At 36.5% G+C, this 20862-nt stretch overlaps 1 protein-coding gene across 1 annotated transcript in view; it reads left to right on the forward strand.

Moving 5' to 3' along the window:
* Positions 1 to 20862, forward strand: part of PALS1 (protein associated with LIN7 1, MAGUK p55 family member) — a 56713-nt gene that overhangs the window by 7375 nt on the left and 28476 nt on the right. The window contains exon 2 of the mRNA XM_074542837.1: positions 19237 to 19746. Within this exon, the coding sequence (XP_074398938.1) occupies positions 19384 to 19746 (363 nt within the window). The 5' untranslated portion in view covers positions 19237 to 19383. The remainder of the gene's footprint in view (positions 1 to 19236; positions 19747 to 20862) is intronic.

The raw sequence follows: 20862 nt of genomic DNA on the forward strand, positions 1-20862 counted from the left end.
AGATGCTGTGCTGCACTGGGCTACAAGATTGTAAACAGCTTGGTTTGGTTTCAAAAAGGGGGGACTGAAGAACTGGAATAACTGAACAATATTAACAAAACAATACTGCAGCATAATAATGTCAAAACTGTGGACTCCTTTCTGCTGAAATGTCATTGAGTCCGTTGATGGCTTAGCTTTGATCAGCAGTAGGGCCCTCTGTTATAAATTCATCTGTATGATGCTGAACTTGGAATCAGCATGATGTACTGGTTTGAGAAAGCAGCCTTAGAATTTAAATACCTCAGTTAAAGTTGAGATGGGATGATCTGCAGAAATTAAGTTAGACCTGTTTATGATGTACCAACATCTTTTTGAAGCCTTCTGTAGTAGGGAAGTATTAAATATTTGCATATATGTTCTTTAAAATTTAACAACTTGAGTTGCACACTTGAATTTATATATACTTTATCCCCTAAGCCAGTTTTTGACCTCTGTTGGTGAAAACTTCATACAGTTTCTCCTTATGTCAATATTTTTGAAGCCTTTTCTATACAAATATTTAATGAATGCAGCTGCATACCTGAGTGGTTGGGTAGTAAATGTAGACTGGTTTGTGTTCCCTCTTAAGTGCATACTCTTGTCAAGTCTTAGATATGTAATGCTGTTCATTTGATACTATGTGTGTTTGTGCTCCCTAAAACTTACGTAGTTGGGACTTACTTTGATAATTAAAATTCCATACAAATCTTTAGTTCTTGATTTCTTAAAGCTAATTTGAAATTGAACATTCAGCCTTTAAAGTACTTAACATGATGAATCATTGCCTGTTCAACTAATTTACAAATTGTTCGACAGTTCACATTGTGCTTCTGGTACTTTCTGGTGAGATTGTGTTTTTTATTCTTGGATATATTTGTGAGGATTGGCCCAGCTGATTCCTTCTACTTTAGAAGAAATTTAGATCGCAGCTACAGCTCTGGGGAATCCTAGATTTTGTGATGTCAGTTTTTGACCTTTTCCTGCTCAAGTCCTCTGCTGTAGTTCATTTGCAGAATTAACAAGTGCTTTTACTCAGTCATTATGGTTCATGGTGTGATATCTGAAGCAAACTGCCATGCCAGTCTTAGCAATGAAGTGACTGAGGTGGCAGCACATGTTTCCCCCCTGCCAGTTCTACTTTTGGGATCAGTGACTTCTGATGGCAGCAGCCTACAGCTGAGGATAGTAACTTAATCTACTACAACAAGATTTGCTAGAGCTTGTCTATCAGCATCTTTAATTTAAGCTTGTTGTTCTTTTAGTTCAGCCTCATATTAAGTCTTATTTTTTTCTTTATTTGGAAAAAAAACCACAAGGAGAAATAATAATTGACCTTATTTTATGGTCTCTTCGCAACAAATTCCATGTTAAACTTGTGACTTCTACTTTGAGAAATCCATAAGTAGCATATTATTGCTGACCATTACACTGTTTCAGGTATTGTGGATTCATATGTTGTTGTTTTAGTATATTCATGCAGGTATATTTCTGAACTTTTTTTTTAGCAGGTAAACCATGCAGAAATGCACTGCATCAGTTTAATGTACAGAACCACAGGGTATACAGAACTGAAAGGCAGATAATGGCACCAGTAAAAAGTGTAAGACCTGTTACTTTAACACTGAAATGTTGTGCATGGAAGCTGTGTGAATGGGTGCTCTAAAGTTTAGAGGAATAAGAAAGTGTTAAAAGTATGTTTATGGGTTTAGCTTGCTAAAACTTAAAGTTCTCTAATAAATAGCTCTTGTTTGTGTTCAGAATTCCAGAACTTGGACTTGAAAGAGCATAGGTGCATACTTAGAATGATTTGAGTTAGTGGAGCATGAAGGTATTCATAAATCTCACTGACCTCAAATAATAGATTCTGATTTCAGTACCTAATTTGTAACATTATTTTTTTCTCTAACTCAGCATATTTTTCATCTGTGAACGATAAATAAATACATGGAAATAATACTGTTTCTTTCCATGAATTCAGAATTCATCAAGAGCAAAAAGGTTATGAATGCCAATTCTCTTGGAAGTTCTCTAGATAAATCTGACTAAAGAGTTTTTTAATACAAAATGTGAGCTGGCTTCAGGTAGAAAATATGTCTTAGACAAGTATCTTCCAATGAATTGGTCCATTGGAAAAAGGCATGTGAAGCTTTTGGTTCAAGTTTCAAAACACCTGGAAGTGACGGACCACCTGTGGGATACATAAAACTTACCCAACCATGGGATACCCAAACCTTTCTAATTTTGCTTTATTGGTTCTGCTTTGCAAAAATAAATTTTGCTATGTCAAGCATTGTAGCCTTGGTAGTGGTGGACCAAAATTCTCTGCCTGCATTGCTGAGATGATTTGCAGTCTCTGGGGACCAAAGAACTACAACTACACTCCTATACTTTAAGTGAGATATTATTAACAGAATGTCTGCTAAACAGATATGTTCTTAAGAATATAATAGTTGATTTGGTTTAAAAAGTTGTCAGTTTCTGCAGCTTTGAAGCAAAAATCACAGACTTGAAAAAAATTGAATTCATTGTTGTAAATATTGAGTGTCCTGTTGAATTAGTCTGTTTCCATTGATAATTATCAATGACTGCTGCATTGATTGTTTTGAAATTTTCAAATGGACTTATAGCCCATCCTAAACTGCATTGTAGTAAGTGTGAAAGTGACAGTTTGAAGTGACAAAACAGAAATAATGGATAAATAATGGTTATGTACATCCCAAAATTAGTTTGTTTCCGTAGTAGCCAAAGGTGAAAAGTAACAATAAAGTGTAGAAATTTCATCAAGACTCTGTGAAAATCACATCTGCTCTGATTTGCCTCACTTATACTGTTGGTTGATTCAGCACTAAGGATTAAACCCAGTGACCAGAATTGATAGTTGGTTATTCCACGTGTAGAATCACAGAACGTGCTGATTTGGATGGGATCCAGGGATCATCAATCAGCTCCTGGCCCTGACACCCCAAGAGTCTCACCCTGTATCAAGAGCATTGTCCAAATGCTGCTTGAACTCTGTCAGGCTGGTGCTGTGACCACTTCCCTAGGGAGCCTGTTTCAGTGCCCAGCCACCTTTAGGCGAAGAACCTTTTCCTAAAATTCAACCTAAACCTCCCCTGATGCAGCTTCATGCCATTTCCTTGGGTTTTTCATTGGTCACCGGAGAAGAGATCAGTACCTGCCCTTCTGTGTGAACAGTGCTGCAGCTCTTATTCAGATCTTCAGTGTTTTTCCCATGTTGTTTGAAAAAGTGGCTATTGCTCCCTATGCTCTGGTTCCAGACAGGTTGGTGAAGTCACCATAGTGTTCCTGCCTTGTTTGGAAAAATATCTGGGTGTTCTTGGTCTGTTCAATTCTCCCACCTCTGAAAAATTCTCAGTATTAAATGCTTCCTTAAAGCATTTAAGAACCTGTGTTCTCACTGTGCAAAACTATAAAGGGTATTCTTCCAACCTTGCCTTTTTTTCCTGTTATCACACAGCATGCATGTAACAAAGTGTTCCGAAGGGGTGCTGAAAAAGAAAGTGATGTGCAGAGCTGTTAGTGAATAACCTCTGTCTGTAAGGCTTTAAGACAATATGAGAGGAGCTGCTTTCAGGTGAGGGACTGGTGCTGTTCACAGTGTATCTGCTGGGTTAGAGGTTGGGCTAACCTACTGGACTTTTCAGACAACTAATACTGCTTCACATTTCTGCTAACCTCTCACGAGGAGCTCTAAGCCACAAAGATTTGTTTTTGTTCCTTCAGAAGAATAGTACAAAACTGAGTATCTACCGTTACTTCTGGCACTTTCTTAGTATGACAAACTATTTCCCAAACTGATTTTACTTGCCTTGTATATGGCATTCCAAATCTCAGTTAAAATTCTTTGCTAGAAGTATTTTCAGTCTACCAGACTTTGCCTGAAAGACCATATTCATTGGCTTCATAATTAGACTCTTTGGTGTCTCTAAAAACAACAGTCACATCTTCTAGTGAATAAAGAAGGAATTCAAGGTTTGTGCCCAGACAAAACCTGTCACCTGGCCAGGACCCTGCAGAGCCATACTGCCTGATGGATGCACTTGTCTGCCAGGGAGGGAGCATATCTGTTTTCTGAGAGCCCCGTTCTCTATACTTGTGATTAAAATGCAGGTACCTGAGATAATAAGTTGTCAAGAACTTGGAGTGCTTAATTAGAACAGCAGGGACAGAAATTAAATTTATCATGGTTTATTAATTTTAGGCCACTTTTGTTTGTGCTGGACCCACAAACTTCACCATGTCATTTGATTTTAGTCCTCTAAACTTGTATCTGCAGACTTCGCTGTTATGCAGTTTCCCAGGCTCTTGCTGCTTAGTGGCAGTATTGATAAAATATCTATATTGCAATTTTTTTTTCCAGACATTATACTGAGTGGTCCTTTTGAAAATTTGCTAGAAGACTGTTTTTAACTGACTTGTGGTCATGGCATTCCTCCTCATACTCTTGCCTCTGTGGTGAAAAAAATTCACTGAGGTCCTGACATGTCTCCCCTTGACATGGGGGATGAAGGGAGCCAGCAACATGGTTCTCATAATGCTATTTAGCTGCTATAGCTGTGTGATAGCTTGAGTAAAATCATGCTCTTGTATTTGCATGTCTTTTCCAGTTCATGCAACTATTTGGTTCATTTTGTGCACTGCCCTTTGCTACTTTTGTAAGCCACTTTTTTGGTCTTAACTTTTGTCAAATAGCCCTTTAATTAAAAGTTAATTATTTAACTCCTGTAGGCTGTTCCTTATCTGTACATCTCTTTGTGTATTTTTTTGTTTCATGTGTAAATCATGTTGTGTCTCTCTAATTTGCACTACTGGTCTTTAGACACTACTGGTTCTTTTAAGATGAGCAAAACCTGTTCTGGGTGTATGGTTTACTCTACAATTTAACTTTGAAAAATCTGTAATTCATCAAATATTGCAGTCATTTTGGTGATGAAGAGAGACCACTATTTTATATGCAGATGATCTCATGATCTCAGAGCTTTTTGCTACTGAGAATAGTAGATACCTCTCTCTTTGGTTTGTTTTCTGCCGCTTTATTCTGATAAGCTGGCTCTTGTGCATTGTGATATAAGGTAGAGGATGTCTCCATGTTGCAGAAACGTATCTTAAGTTCAAGTGGGGAAACTGGTAGGAGGAAATAGAGGATGTAACTTGATTGCTCTGAAACATGGATATACATACTTGATAAGGGATGGGTGATGTGTATTGCTACACCTTGAAGTTTTTCAGCTGTGCTGCTCCAGCGCATTGAGTGAATTTACTGCTGTGAAGTCTTGAAAAAAGTATGTTTAGGAAACTGTAGTCTTCTGTTTTAGCCGGTCAAAACTCTTCAAATTGCTAGGAAAGAGAAGAACCAAATATTTGCAAACTTTACAGTGACAAATGTACATAACTGTAGCGACTGGAGTGCTTGCAGCCTGTCAGATGCCGTGGTTAGGTCAGGATAAACCTGCCTGTCTTCTGGGATGACTGCAGTGAAGGCCTAAGATTGGTCTGTGATGGATCTGGTGCTTCACAGTGATATTAGGTGTTCTGTCTTCTAATTTTCTGCTTTTTCCTGTTGCTCACAAGATATATGCACCAGACTGGGTGGTTACAATTTCTACATACATAACCCTTTCAGTTTACTTTTCATCACGTTTCCTATACCAGAATCAAAGAAAATATGCTTGCTTTCTATCTACTCTTCTGTCATAGAGAGAAAACACAGTTTATCTCTTCCAGTGGACCATAACTTTCACTCTTTACTGTTACCATTTGGCTGACCTCTTTGATCTGAAAAACTTTGTGTAAGACAGTGGCAGCTTCCCAAGCAGCATAGAGAAATGCTGATATTGGCCCTGAGCCCCATATCCAGTTAGTGTTCTTGGTGTCTGTTCTGTCATCTTAGCCTTGCTCCTTGACAATGGATTCTGCTTTTTATACAAGCAGGGAATTTAAAGTACTTTGACTACTGTTGGTTTGATTATTGCTGGAATGGATAATTACTCTGGCTTCTCTTTATATCATTTAGTTCCAGACTCTCCCCTTTTTTTCTCTGAATTTTTGTCCTCTACGTTTTCATTCCTTTCTCTGTTTTTTCTCAGGTAAAAACAAGGTGGGTCCTCCTTAGCATTCATATTGCATACAGCTTCTGGTAGTAGTCTGGAGCAGCAATTGAAGTATGACACCTGGTTTTGCATTAGGGCAAGACTGACAATTTTGTGTCAAAAGTGCTGAGAATATTTCCAGGTGTTCTGACTTTTATTGATGGCGTATACAGTCATTTATGGTAGGTTTTTGTAATCAGTCTTTCTCAGGCTGACTTCATAATTGGAACAGTGTTTTCCAGAATGTTTCAGTATCGGAGTGCCAATTGCAGTCTTGTACATTGACTAGTGTTAGGTTGCTGATTTGCCTCCACCTCTAGAGGAAGACACCTCTCTGTGTGGTCTCAGCATGAGGGCAGCGTCCCGGATCTCATTTTGCTGAAGGGTTTACAAAGTAACACTTTCACTCAAAAGTTGATACTTTTACAGTTATGTAAACATGATTTTAAGAAAGTATGCCCAGAATATTACAGTTCTTTTTATTCAAAGTATTAGTATAGTAAAGGAGTCAAAGACTAATTTATGGAAGACTTTATTATTTACCCAAAGAAAAACTGCCAAATATGTTGCTAACACTCTCAGATAAGCTTCATTAGGGAAATTTGGCTCTGAGTTCTGAATTTAATAGTAGTTTGTATTCAGTTGGATGGCATTTGTGTTCTTATGAAGCTTCAACTTTCTAACAAGTGTGTTCCAAAGGAGTCTATGCTCTGGTGGTTCTGGAATGCTTAGTGAAGACACAGTTACTTCAAGTGACTATAAATGAGAGAGTTTACAGTTTATGTCTTTGGGATTATTTTGGGACACTGAGTTCTTACATTCTGATTCAGAAGTGCCTGATGGCCAAGCTATAAATATTGGGTAATAAAATGTTGTGATGCTTTCTTTAGAGAGATTTGTCAGGTATGTTGGTGTAGTGCATATATATGTGTTTGCATCACTGGTATGTATAACTTGTACAAACTTAATCTTTAGGTATTTGTTTAAGGGGTTGGGTGTGTGATAGATTCTTTCAGGTATTCTTAATGCTTACTGCCCTTTTGTAATGCAAAGATATCCTGCATTCATCCATTGAAAGCATTCTTACCTCTCTTCCCATTTTCTTGTTAAAAAACATCTCAGTTGCTGAGATCTGACATAAGCACCAGGAGGAAATCTTTCCTTAAGAGAAGTTTCCTTATCTTACATCCATGTTTTATTTTAACTTGGCTTAAGTTTACTTAACTTTATTTTAATTTAACTTAAATTTCATGCACACTCACTTTAGCTAAAAGTGATGTCCTAATAACTTACCTCTCTTATACTTTTCTTTTGAGAAATAGAAACTTGTTTCAGGTGACAAAGTAAAAATTTGTGAAAGATAAAGTGAGGCCAAATCAGTGAATTTTGAATTTGCACATAAAACTTGGGAGACTGACTGGCTGTTGTATTGTGATTTCCATTTTCTCTTGCTGTTAACATTTTCTTTAATATTATTAATGTTAACATTTGCTTTTCTACAGTGGGTCGTAGTAGGTAATATGAGTTTATGGAACCAGTTTCAGTTGTTAGACACTTCTGAGCGTTCTAACTGTGTGGCAAAGTATATGTTTATTTTAGGTTTTTGGGGGGTTGGTTTGTTGGGTTTTTAAAAATAAGTAATTGTGTGTATGTTATTATAAGCAATTGTAAAGTACAGGTTAACATACATTTCACTGTTTATCTGTTTCACTGGCAGAGAATATTAAGCATCACCGGGAATTTTTTTTTTTTTTTGTATGAAAACCAAAGTTCATTATTCAGCTTTCAACTCATGAGTTGGGTGGGGAAAAATGTCTTTAAAGATGCTGCCAAAGAAAGAAAACATTTTAGACCAAGTTTATAACAGTATTGTTTGAAGAGTCATCTTCAGTTTGATTAGGATAACAGTTGAGAAGATATACTTCCTTAACTTCAAATGATGTGTTGGAAGTTCATTGCATTAAAAGTTCTCTCCATCATCCTAGGCAAAGAAGGGTTTCTGCTGATTCCACTTTCCTAAGTCTTCAAATTTTGTTCCTTAGCATGATTTGAGAGCTCTGAGGGGAGAATTACAACACTTACCTTGCCGGTGTTTTTCCCTGGCTTCCACAGTCATGCTTAATATCTTGGTTCACCAGCTCAGGTGATGAGACAGTTTTCTGGACAGGATTATTGCACCATTAGATACTAAAAAAGTTTGCCTGGCTTCATGTAGGAGTCTTAAATTCCTGTGAATTTATCCCAAATTTCTAATGTTTTCTTAATAAAAAGAACGCGGCGCTTTAACAAAGTTTCTGAAACTGAAATGATCATTCTTTGCTATAGGGAAAGCTCTGCAGTTGGTTAGGTACTTGAGTTCACTTTGCAGAAGTGAGGTTGTTCCTGTCAGGATTTTATTTTGGTTTGTGTAACAGATTGCTAACATTAGGCCCAAGAGTCCACTTAGATCTAATAGGAAAGAGACAGACTGTTTTTATAAGGTACAGAAGGTCTCTAATGTTATGTCTATTTAACCTGTGAAGTTTTCTTATGGATTTTTATTATGAAGTCTGGTAATGGAGGTTATTTACAGACCATTTGATTTTCACATCCTATAGTGAAATTTTGGTCATACTTCACATAAAACATTTTTCTGCACATTTTCAGTGTGGCCTGTGTTTTAAGTTACTGCATGGTATACATATGAAAAGCAGGTTTCCCTTATAGTGTGACCCAGGAATCAGCATGAGTTCCTTGGTCATGCTTGGCATTGCTCCTGCAAGTTTATGAGATCATTGTGATAAGGACTGGGAAAGGTGTTTTGTAGTTTTTGTCCATTCCTAAGTGGTCATCCATATATGAATTCTGTTCTATGCCTGAGGTAGTACTTTTGTTTGTATTAGTGTTTGACCAGTAGGTGTACTGTTTAATCAGCAGGTGGTCTATTTAATATCTGCTGCAGAAAATTAAGATCGGTGTTATTGCTGTCCTTTATAAAAAGGGGGGATAAAAAGCTCTTGCTTCTGAGTTGTGGATGATACTATTTACACAAAGATAATAGAGAATACTAGTGAGTATCCTCAAGTAATGAATGTGCAGAGATGTTCAGATACTGAACTCACCATGTTAAACACTGGGGTGATTAATTTACCATTTTTATTTGGTAGGAAATATGCTCAAAAATAAATGTAAATTTTGTGGTGCTTTACACCCACAGTGTTTGAGCGTGTTTTTTAAGAGAAACCAATACTTCCCTTTTAACTGCCCTGTTTACATCATCAGGAAGATATGCAAATGGTTGTAGGTGTGCGGTTGCTTTTCTGTGGTAGTTTTTTTTTTTTGTGGGTTTTTTTTTTTGACTGCTTGTTTTTTGAGGGTTTTTTTGGTAGATTTTGTCTAGGCTGTTTAGGATGAAAAGAATCAGTAGGTGTTGATGGGATTTTTTTTGTGGGAGGTGAGGAGAACTCACAGAATATGTCCCATAAGATGCAGTCCCGTTTGGACTTGTCTCCCTGCTGCCAGGGCTAGGAGTTTGTACTTGTCTTTATTCTTACCTCTTTACCTCCTGGTCTCAAAACATGTGCTCCAGACGCTTATGCCAATCTCATCACCGTTCAGATTATTGTGACCTGTTCTGGCATGCCAATTTGACCAAAACCAACCAAACAAAAGGATTTTGTGACATTCTGCAGTCTTGTTGAATTAAAATGATTTGGTGACAGATTTGACAGGCTTCAAAACTGTCAGAGAAGGCAGTGGCTGTACAACCCAGAACTGGAGAGCACAAGGGAGCAGTCAAGAGCAAGAGTAATGAGACTGCAGGTCTTTGGCAGCAGCAAAGTAGCACAGCTTAACAGTCCAAGGAATCGTACTGACAGTCTTTTTTGGTTCTTGTCATAAATTCATGAACTACTGTTTGTGTTTGGAAGGCTGCAGAAGTAGGGCACACTTGAAAGCCGAGTCAGCTTTGTTCTTTTCTAGCAGTTGGCAGTTAGTTATGCACAAACATATGAATTATGTGAGTTCCCTGAAAAAATTACTGCAGTGTTTGCAAATGCTAAGTAATGTATAACTGACACAGTGTAAAGAAACTACAGTACTGCAAATTCTCAACAGTTTTTTCAGCCTGCAAAATGTTGAGTTTTGACTTTGCTGTTTGTATTCTCAGAACTGAGAAGCATCCCAGCAGATTTCATGGACCTGAATTTGGTTGAGCATAATCCTCTGGAATCTTCAACTGTCACCCATTGGTTCTTTAGAGGATACATTTGCTGTAGTTATCCATGGCACTTGTCCTGGCTGAGGAGAGTTTCTTTCTTCCATAGTAGCAAGGGCTTCTGTCATTTATGTCTAACAGGGCATTTCATCATACTAATAATACTGAAATGGCTAAAAAAATTCATACACACTCCCATGGCTTGTACACCTTGCTTACAGTTTCCTTCAGAAAAATCAACTACAGATTATGCTAATTAGACAAAGAAAATCTTACACCCATGAAGAGAAAATAGTTATGGAAGAAAATTTTTTAAATTATGCAGCATTTTTTTAGGGATTAGCTCAGTGAAACTGTCACCACCATCTCAGATGAATTTGGGAATGAAAGTCTTGTGACATTAGAGACCTGAGTAGCTAAAATAGTTTGTGCACTGGGTTTTTTTCCTATAAATAATGAGAGAAGAACTCAAATGAAATATGTTTGTTCTGAGTTTGTGGTATGTGATTGTGAGTCCTGTGAAGCTGAGAGAATAATTGTAGTTTTGTGATTGATGTCCTGTTTTTCAGAATGTCAATTTTTAGTAGTCTCAACCTATTTTTGTGGTCAGAAAAAAAAGTCAGAAGATCCTTATCCCCTTCGCCCCCACATACCTGTGAGTAACATAGTGACACAGCTAATCAGGTTATATCATTGGGGGTCATTAAAAAAAAGCTTTTAGAATCATCCCTGACATGCATCCAGTTAATCTTGCAAAATAGAGTTGAAAAGAGAGCCTGAGGAGGATGACCACATGAAAGAAGCTAGCACATGTATCTTTGTTACATAACGTTGTAAGATTTTGCTTTTTTGAACTTCCAAAGCCTATAGGCTCAATTATTCATATGATTGAGCCTATAGCTCAATCATGTAAAATTACAAGACAGTCTTGGTCCCAGTATAATCTCTGAAGACTGTTGAATTAGATAGCTAACATTTTGGCATTTTTGGCTGAAAGGTTTAGATGAATAGCTGTATTTCCGTTTTCTTTAGGTGATATTTCTAAATTGAATTCAGCAGGTATTGGAGTATTAAAATGAGTAAAGAAGAAGTTAGACTTTCTTTAGAGTATTGTAAATGTGGCTTAAGAGTAACTTGCTGTGGAATACTAAACTGATGGCATTTTGTGTGAATTTAGGCATCAGATGAGATGTAAATTGTGGAACATTGTAACTTCAGTTTAATTTGGGATTAATTTATTTAGCTTTGGTTCAGCCACCTCTTTGAAGTGACAGTGTCACATATGTACTAGTACCCATGAACGTTTGCTATTAATACTATGTTTCACATAGAAGCAGTGGCAAGCATTGACATAAAAAATAACATTCTAAAAAAGATGAAGGGTTAAAATGAGACCGGAAAGCAAGAGCCTGAGCCAACAAGGACACAGTTTGAAGGGGGCTGGAGGAATCTTACTAGAAAACTAAAATAGCAGCAGTGTTTTTAATTTCAGAGGGACTATAACCACCGTTTAAAGTGAGGACAGGCATATTTACTTTTAAGACAATGAAAGCTGAAGTCTTAGCTGTAAATGGGTGATAAGAAATTACCGACTTGTTAGCATGCTTCTGGCTGTCCTGTGAGATCTGTTAACAATCCCTGGAATTCTAGGAATTTCTTTTCTCTTCATTTGTTATGCTTGAAGGTTTCTAAACATTTAAAAAACGACTCACTTAAGGTAACTCTTTTTTTCTCATACTATTATGTCATATTTTCATTGCATCTTGTAGGCATCTGTGTTATCCACTCACATCTATATATAAAATAAAAGGGTTTTATCACGGGATTATGGGTGCTGAAGATCTGATTAGAACTGAGTATTCAAATGTATGCATAGTTGTAGCCTATTAATCCAAGCCCTGCTGGAATGCCGGGGTGGGATATGTGTGTGCTGTTTTGGGGTGATGTGGGCTCAGACCATTTAACGAGCTGTAGTGTTGGATTTCTGTGAGCTCTCTTTTGAAACAGCTTTGGGATTTTTTTCAGGTTTTCACTAATTGCTGCAGAGACTGCCCTCTGCTGTGCTTGTCACCGCAGTTTAGGACTTGTCAGCACAGCTGTGTTGAAGCTTTATCGAGGATACAAAATATGAACAGAACCTAGAACATAAATACTATGTTACAGAATTGCTTAACTGATTCCACAAGTGTTTTAACTTTTTTTGTCTGTGACTTCTAGCAATAAGCTTCTTGAAACTGGCTCTAGTTTGTTTCTGTTGTTATTCCCTCTCACCCTAGCTGTAAGTTTATGCTCCTCCCAATTTATCTTTCATTTGATCTAAAAAGCAGAAATTAATGATATGTAAGTAGTAGTGTTTATTTAAAACAAAGGGAATCGTGGTATATGTTTATCCTTAGTGTTTTCAACAATTGTTTCAAATCTCAGTCAACTTAGGAATTACTTTGTTTGTGTAACTGAAAAGAAAAAATGTTGATAAATGCCGTAGAAAGATGTGTTACTACTAGAGAAAGCTTTGTGTGGAGTGGTTCTGTGCTATCGTGTGTGGCTTGACCTGTGCTATCAATTTTAGCTGATTAAAGGAGCTCGCTGTTGCTATGCTAACCAGGAAAGGTTGCTGCTGGTAGAACAGGCAGCATTTGTCTTTCACAGTGAGATGGGAAGGAATTTAAATAAGCCTTGATTGTTCCTACCTTGCAGCAGTTGTATGAAGAGGGGTCTTGCATGTATTTTACTGCAAAGGTGCAGTTCCTGAAAGGAGGTCTGAGTGAGGGGGCTGCTGATGGACATGCTGTACGTGTCCTGTTGGTGCCTGTTTTTCATGGAAAACACTTTGTATCTATTTTGTAGGGAGTTGCCTCTTGTGTCTTTTGAAGTTGATACTGGAGGCCCATTCTCGAGCTGTGACTTTTTTGATTGGTGACATTGCATTCAGAGATAAACAAGCCTAATAAAATCTGATGTCTTAAATAGACCACAGTTCTTAGATGTAATACCAATGTGATATAAAAATGTGCTTATAGTGTCCCAGGTTGCCAGGCTGTGCAATTTGTTGATACCATTTATGAAACTGGAATCTAACCTTAGCATCTGAATTTTCAGTTTCATTTCAATTTCTCTGTGCTTTAATGCTGCAAATTAACATTGCTTTTGCTCTTGTTCTTTTCTAAATCACCAAAGTGACTTAGAAATTGCTAACAGTGAAAATAATGATCAGTTTGGGGGTTTAGCCTTTTTTGTTGTTGATTCACATATCTTGCACGTTTAAGTGAGCGTGGAATGCTAAAACCTCTCGGCATGTCTGACAGCCCTTTGAAATTCACATGTTGTACTGAGTTACTGTGCTTGACAGGTGTTATAATGAACTGTTTTGAAATTATTAAAACAAGTATCAGCTGGATATTAAAGGAAGAGTTTGCTCTCAATACTAGAGTCTATGCTAGAATATCTAGTTATAGGAAAGAATAGTTTAAATAATAATATTAGACTGAAAAAAGAAACCATGCCAGAAAGTAATTTTCTTGAACATGTTGCAAAGCTAGTGTAAAGATTCTTTTTTCATTACAGATTTTTTTTGGTAAACTAAAGACAAGAGGTATCAGGTTGCCATAAGTTTTGTAGCTTTTACTTATTTTTACAAAACATCGGTCCATTCCACGCTATATCCATTATTTCAGGTATTATTAAGAGTCATAGGAAATATCTGTGAAGTATTTTCTGTCATAAACACTAACCTTTAATTATCATCAACTAGTGGTAGTCATTTTTATGCTGTACAACATTATTTGTGTTGTGTTTTCCTTTATGTGATTGCTTTCCAAGTTTCCTAATCTTGCAGATTCACTGAAATCCCACTGAAGAAAAAATGGTGCATAGGAGATGATGCAAGGAAAGCTGGGAATTATTTTTTATTTTCCTACACCGAGCTTCCATTTGTAGAATTATTGAAGTGTTTTACTTTGGTACTTTGTGATTTTTATGGCTTAGGTTTTGGTTGCCTAGAATCTGAAGTACTGAGTGAAAATACCAGAAGACACACTATTAATAATACATGGCAGAGATCTGTAGCATAGTTTTATGCTCATACTTTATTAGTAGTTCAGATATCGGGAAACATCTTGTATGTGATTTTAATCTACTTTTTTATCGACTTCAGCAACCTAGAATTCATCTTCCAGTTGTTTTTAATTAATATTTTAATATACCACGTCTGTTGTGGTATATGGCTTTAAGCTGATGATAAATCCTTGCACTGTGCTAATATTTAATATCTATTTCTTGTGTTTATATTAAAATTACAAATGTAGGTTGAGCTTTTATACTCTAATCTGTGCCAAAACTAATGAAATTTCACTGGAGGTAAGCAGTGAACTTCCTTGCAGTCATTCAGAATTTGCAGCTTTAATGAATTTTAAAAAGGGAACTATCAGGTCTAATCATACTTCTAGCAATGAAAGAATTTTAAACACTGCTGAAATGTAACACACAACCTCAGCCTCCAGAAAATGTCATTTTTACTCTTTGGAAGTCACTGAAGCAAAGCAAATTTAATTTTACTGTACAGAATTTAGTTGTTAAAGCAATTAGGATTGCTATGCACACCAGCCACAGTCACCAGGAAGCAAATGAAAACTTAAACCACCTTACAGCACTTCTATTTCAGTCTCTGTTAATATATATTTTATTCTAGCATCTGCCTTGCACACCAAAATCATTGCATTTATGTATGTTTATTCTTTTACAGAGTTTTTGGGGTCTGTGCTTTGTTTAGTGTATTCAGTATGTTTAAATAGATGTTAGAAGCCTGACATTGTTAGCTGTGAAGAATGAAGAATGGTGGCTTGTAAAATACAATATTTTTGAGAATAGTTAGTATAGTTACCAAAACAGTACTTGTGCTTTTTCTTTAATTTTGCTGTTATGAACTTGCATCAGAGATATTGTTTGTTTGCTGCTCATAATTATATCCCAGTCAGAATTTTATATGATGCCCAGTAGTGACCAGAATGAATGAAGTGCTGTTTTTTAGTAGCTGTACTAATATTATCAGGTTTTAGAAATCTTCCTCTGGAGGCCAGAAATGAGAGTAATCTGTGAAGAAAAGACTTTCACCTACACTCTCCAGGACTGTGTTGGTAAGACTTGTGATGGGAAGTTGAGCTGAGAGAATCATAAACCTGGTTTATTTTGGAAAGCTCTACGTGTCATGTGGAAACACTAAGATTCCCCACTTAGATATCAACAGTTCAAAGCAAGATGTTCAAAGCCATGATTTAACCCCATTAAACTTTGAGCAATCAAGCTGTGTAACAGATTCTTGTACATATCTGGAAAGTACAGGAACTGCTACTACCAAGTTCCAAAGTGGAAAGGAATTCTCAATTACAAGTGTTGTTATATAGATTGTACATATGAACTAGTAAAAATTTTTGTTACTGAGCAAGTCTGCAAATTTTTCTCCATAGAACTAAATGTAAATTTGGCAAAATAAGCTTCTCTTGGACTGAAAATCTGTATTATTGGATACACAATTTGCAGAGAACAGACTTGGTGTAACAACCTTCCATTATAGTTGCTGTCACAGAATTTTTAAAATTGCAAAAGAAACCTTCAGAAAGAGAAAATAAGAGAACAGTTTCTGAAATTATCCATCTTATGACTTTTGATATCATGCATATTAGTTAAAATAAAATTTTCTGTTCCTAGTACTTCCCTTAAACTGGATCTTATTTTTAATCTCAGCTGTGCCACACCTTCATTTGAGAACCAAATTAAAGGTTTTCCCAGTGTAATATTTTACATTTTGCATCCCTTAGGACTACTGTGTAGAGGGACTTGAGAGCTGATCTGGGTTTTTTCTTTCCTTACGTGTTTATTTCATTTATTGCAGTTGGGCAATAGCATTTTCCCAAAACAGTTGGGAGATGAGGATTTGTGATGTCTGATGCAGACCTGAGACAACAGGAAGGGGGAGAGGGGCTTAGGTTTGGAAGGGGTCACCCGTTATCAGAAGTTCTGTGATTAAAGGAAGTTGTTCAGCATTCCAGACTTGCAGCATGCTTATGCTTTTATGGATTGCCAGCTCGTTATATCTAGGGTCAGGTTTTTGTGTATTTGGTTTGGTGTTTCCATAAGGTCAAATTTTATGTTGGCTGATAACATGATATTTTGTATAGTCTGAGCATGATTCATTTACTGTATTGTTTATTGCTGGTTTTAGAAGTATCTAGCTTTCTGGGACACCAGAAATACTTTTTATTTAAAACTCCAAAATTCTTAAATTGTCACTGTTTTCTGACTGTTGCTGCAAGAGAGCTCTGATTTTCTGTAGCTTTTGTTTCTTTTTTACTTGATTGACTCAGATCTTGCATACTGAAAGTAGAGATCTATTATCACAGGTGACTTAAATGTCTTGGTAGCCTGTTCAGAGGGTTTATATGTCCTTTGTGTCTTGCATACAGTTTATACTGAAAATGTGAGCAGTGTTACTAAGGTTGCCTGTTATTCCAGCCTATATTTTTGTTTCTCTTGTCTTCAGTTCATGTTACTAAACTAAAGAGATTTAAATCTTATCACTCTATATACAGTTACGAGTTTTTGGTGGGCCGTTTATGTAGCTGGCACATGAAATTTGATGGAGGATATGTAGCTAATCCGACTGTAAATATTCTTGACCAGTTTTTAAGCATTGGCCATCAACTCAATTTTCTGATGATTCTTTCTGATTAAGATTCACTAGAGAGTGTGACATCATTTAGCTTACACAGTATTGAGTATAAAATTGTGTTTTACTTCTTACAGGTCCTCACACCCTGTTTTTGACTTTTTTAGTGCTGATTAAATGGATGTTATTCATTGTTTCAGCACCTGTTGGTTGTACCATATCAACTCAGGAATGTGAGTTTCCTTTCTCCTTGTCAGAGTTGAGAAGAGATGAATGTAGGTTTGAAAAGTTTCAGTGTTCAGACAAGCTATGGCCAATACAATTTGAATTTAAAAGAATTTGAATTATCTTCAATCCACAGTTTGCAATTTTATTGTTCCTAAAGAGGCTTCGTTTTTGGGGATTGGAATTTCTGTACAGAGAATTTGCCTTTTCAGAAGGGGAAGTGCAGCTTCCTGGGGATCATTTTGCTGAATTTTTGTCCATCTTTCTCTGAATTTCACAGAACTTTTTCTTAAAGTGGTGTTTTATATAACTCTGTCTAAATGCTAATTTTATGTGGCTTTATTCTTTGAAAAGCTGTTTTAAGTTGGGCAGTAACTGAAGGATTTACAGGCGCTGAGTAACTGTGGGGTACTTGCAGTGCTAGCCCCAGTACCGTGCAGGTTTCAATCAGCTTTTTTTGCTTAGTTTTTTTTCTGAATGTGTGAATGCTGAGTATTGGATGTTCAGCATATCAGTGGAGTACAATTAAGTGCTTATAAGGGCAAAAAAAAAAAAAGAATTTTTACTACCACAGAAATGCTTTAATTTAATTTTCTTGTCGGTAAGATTTTAGTAAGAACTATTTAGTAGCAGGGGCTAGAGAGCAAACAAGAAAGGAAATAATTTTGTTGTTGCTGTATGCTGTGTGCTACTCCTCATGAAAATGAAAAGCTCTACATATTTAGAATTGCAAGCTGGCAAAAACTTGTGTAGGAGTCCCTATTGCTGCTCCTCCAGACAGAACTATAGATATTTAATTTTCAACTTAATTACAGCATAAACATCCTTCCCTTCCTCCTCCAAACACAAACATTTGGTATAAGAATGTAGGTGATTCTGGGTTTTGGTTTTTTTGGGGTTTTTTTCTGTCTTGGTGTCTTCCAGCATGCAATAGAACTTAGAGATGTTTCATACTATTTCCTTTCAGTAAATTAAAAAAAAAAAGTAATAAAATGTAACTTGAAAAATTAAGTATATTGATGATATGGTATGCAACTGTTTGTTAATTTTATGACCTTTTAATTGGACAGATTGTGGATAACAATGAGTGACAGAAAGGCAGTGTGGTATAAAACACACTGTTAGATGTGCATTAATTGTAGTTATATGTTAGAGATGAGTGGCTATATTTATCAGGACACCTAAGCTCTTTAGCCTGAATCATCAGGAATAAGAAACCAGATTAAAGTGTGTGTAGTATAGTGGAATATCACAGTTGATTGTGAAGATTAATTATTATTCTCTGTCAAATCTGTATGTCTGTACTCCCACACAAGGATTTTAACTCTTGTATTTAATCCTTCCTGCTTTAATGCATACCTATGGGAAGTATTAAGAGTAGCTGCTAACCAGAATTGTCCAAACCCTTATCCTAGGACTTTATCTGTACTTGTAATTGTGTAAGTGCAGCTCCTGTCTGCTTTAGATAGTATCTTTCAGATGAACTCTATGTCAGACCTGTCTTCTCTGAATCCAGGAAGCAATGTTTATATAAACGCCTTAATTTATAAACAATAAATGCAAATATCTTTACTGGTGTTCAGCATACTCAACCACTTAAGAATGTGTTGTTTTAAACAAGTTTTTCAAATTTAGTGTCTGTACTATTGTAAGTGTGGTTTGTGTTGGAATTTTTAAGAATGCAAATACAAATTAAAACTTGAATGAGAACTCTCTGAAAACTGCTTATTTGCAATTGTGTTAAGTATAGAATCACCACAGTTTTCACTTGGGAAGAAAAGAGATTTTATCATTAGTTTGAACAGTGCTCCTTTTCTGACATTGGTACCTGAAGTCTACCAAAATATGTGAAACAGATTTGTGAGGATTCTGTTGTTCTTAGTGGGGGAAGAACCACTATGTAAATGTGGATGGAAAGTTTCATTGTTCTGATGCCTGGGGACCTTAGGTGTTTTCTTATTTGTCTCTTATTACTCACTAATTTCTTTTTTTTGTTTTTTTTTTTTTTTAATATCTGTAATTAGATTTTCCTCCTGGATGCCTCTTCGAGTGTCTTGTGATGGAAGGGAAATATTTTTGAATCTATAATGGATTTTACACAGTATCGTAACACAAACTGGCCTAATAGCAGCATTTTGGTTTGAAGAGCATAAGCATAACTACAGATAATCATGACAACTTCTCATATGAATGGACATATCACAGAAGACTCTGACAATGAAGCAAAAAATGTGGATCTTGTGTGTCCCGAGGAGCCTCAGAAGCACAGAGAGATGGCTGTTGATTGCCCTGGGGACTTGGGCTCCAGGATGATGCCCATGCGGCGCAGTGCTCAGCTGGAGCGCATCCGCCAGCAGCAGGAGGACATGAGGCGCAGGCGAGAAGAAGAGGGAAGGAAACAAGAACTGGACCTTACTGCTTCCATGAGGCTAAAGAAACTAGCACAAATTCCTCCTAAAACTGGAATAGATAATCCAATATTTGACACAGAAGAAGGGATTGTTTTGGAGAGTCCTCATTACACTGTGAAAACACTAGGTAGGTGAAATGCAGTGAGTGTGCAATGGAGTAAAGATTTGTTTGATATTAATACTCTTTTAGGTCACTGAAAACCTAATTTAGCTAGTCTTTCATAAACAGATTTAAAGTCTTCTTATCCTTCAGATTTGTGGTGGTTTGGGGTATTTTTGTTTAGCCAAACATCAGGCTATGTGCCTCAGCAAGTGGCTTTTCAAAACTGATTCATTTGGGGAACAGTTAAATACCTTGTGGATAATAACTAATTCAGTCAATGTCTTTATCTTCTTAAGGCTGGGAAAAACCATGTAAGTAATACCCACTTTTATGATGTTTGATGAACTGTAGACCAGAATAAGGAATGAATAAACACAGATTGTCACTTAAAATAAAAAGTTGTTGATACTTTGAGGAGAAACATGCTAGTGCTTTTTTCCTGTTTTGTCTTGCATTATCAATTACCACCTGATTAAAATGTTGCATCAATACATCTCTTAAAGGAATGGTGTTGATAATGAAAATCTGCTTAGGCATTGAAGAAAATGTAATGTTATGCTACAATTTTTTGTTTCATAGTTGTCATTGTTTTAATTATGGTTGTTTAGAGAAAATTTCTAACCTTTCTTCCTCAGAAATAAGTATTTTAAACAAAATGTGTGACATTGGAGTGAAAAAGATGCACTGGGAATCTGTTCAGATTTCAAAATCCATACTTGTTCAGAGATCCAGTTTGCTTTAGAAAGGCGGCCTTTTTTTCTGGGCTGCACCAAAATTTCTTTTTTTTTTCTTTCATATTGGCTGGTAGTGGAGAATACAGAGTGAAAAAAATAGCTATGAAATTGCTAATTTCTTCTTTTTTACTTCATCTCTAATATTTGTGTGCCTGAGCAGCGATTCTGCTAAAGACATGTCTCTGCTCCATAACCTCTGGTAATCCTTATTGTCCAAATCCCTCTTTAGGAAAATTTAGATTGAAAGGGTCATCAGGAAGTCATCCTGTTCAACCTCCTGTGGAGCGCAGGCTCAGTTACAAACAAGGAGGGTGTACCTTTTTTAGTGCAGGGCTTGTCAGCTGAGAGATCTCTCTGCAAGAAGCAGATTCTGTAGTTAACTTTATGAAGTGTTAGGTATTT

The sequence above is a fragment of the Zonotrichia albicollis genome, chromosome 6 (assembly GCF_047830755.1).
Source record: "Zonotrichia albicollis isolate bZonAlb1 chromosome 6, bZonAlb1.hap1, whole genome shotgun sequence".
NCBI classification, from domain to species: Eukaryota; Metazoa; Chordata; class Aves; order Passeriformes; family Passerellidae; genus Zonotrichia; species Zonotrichia albicollis.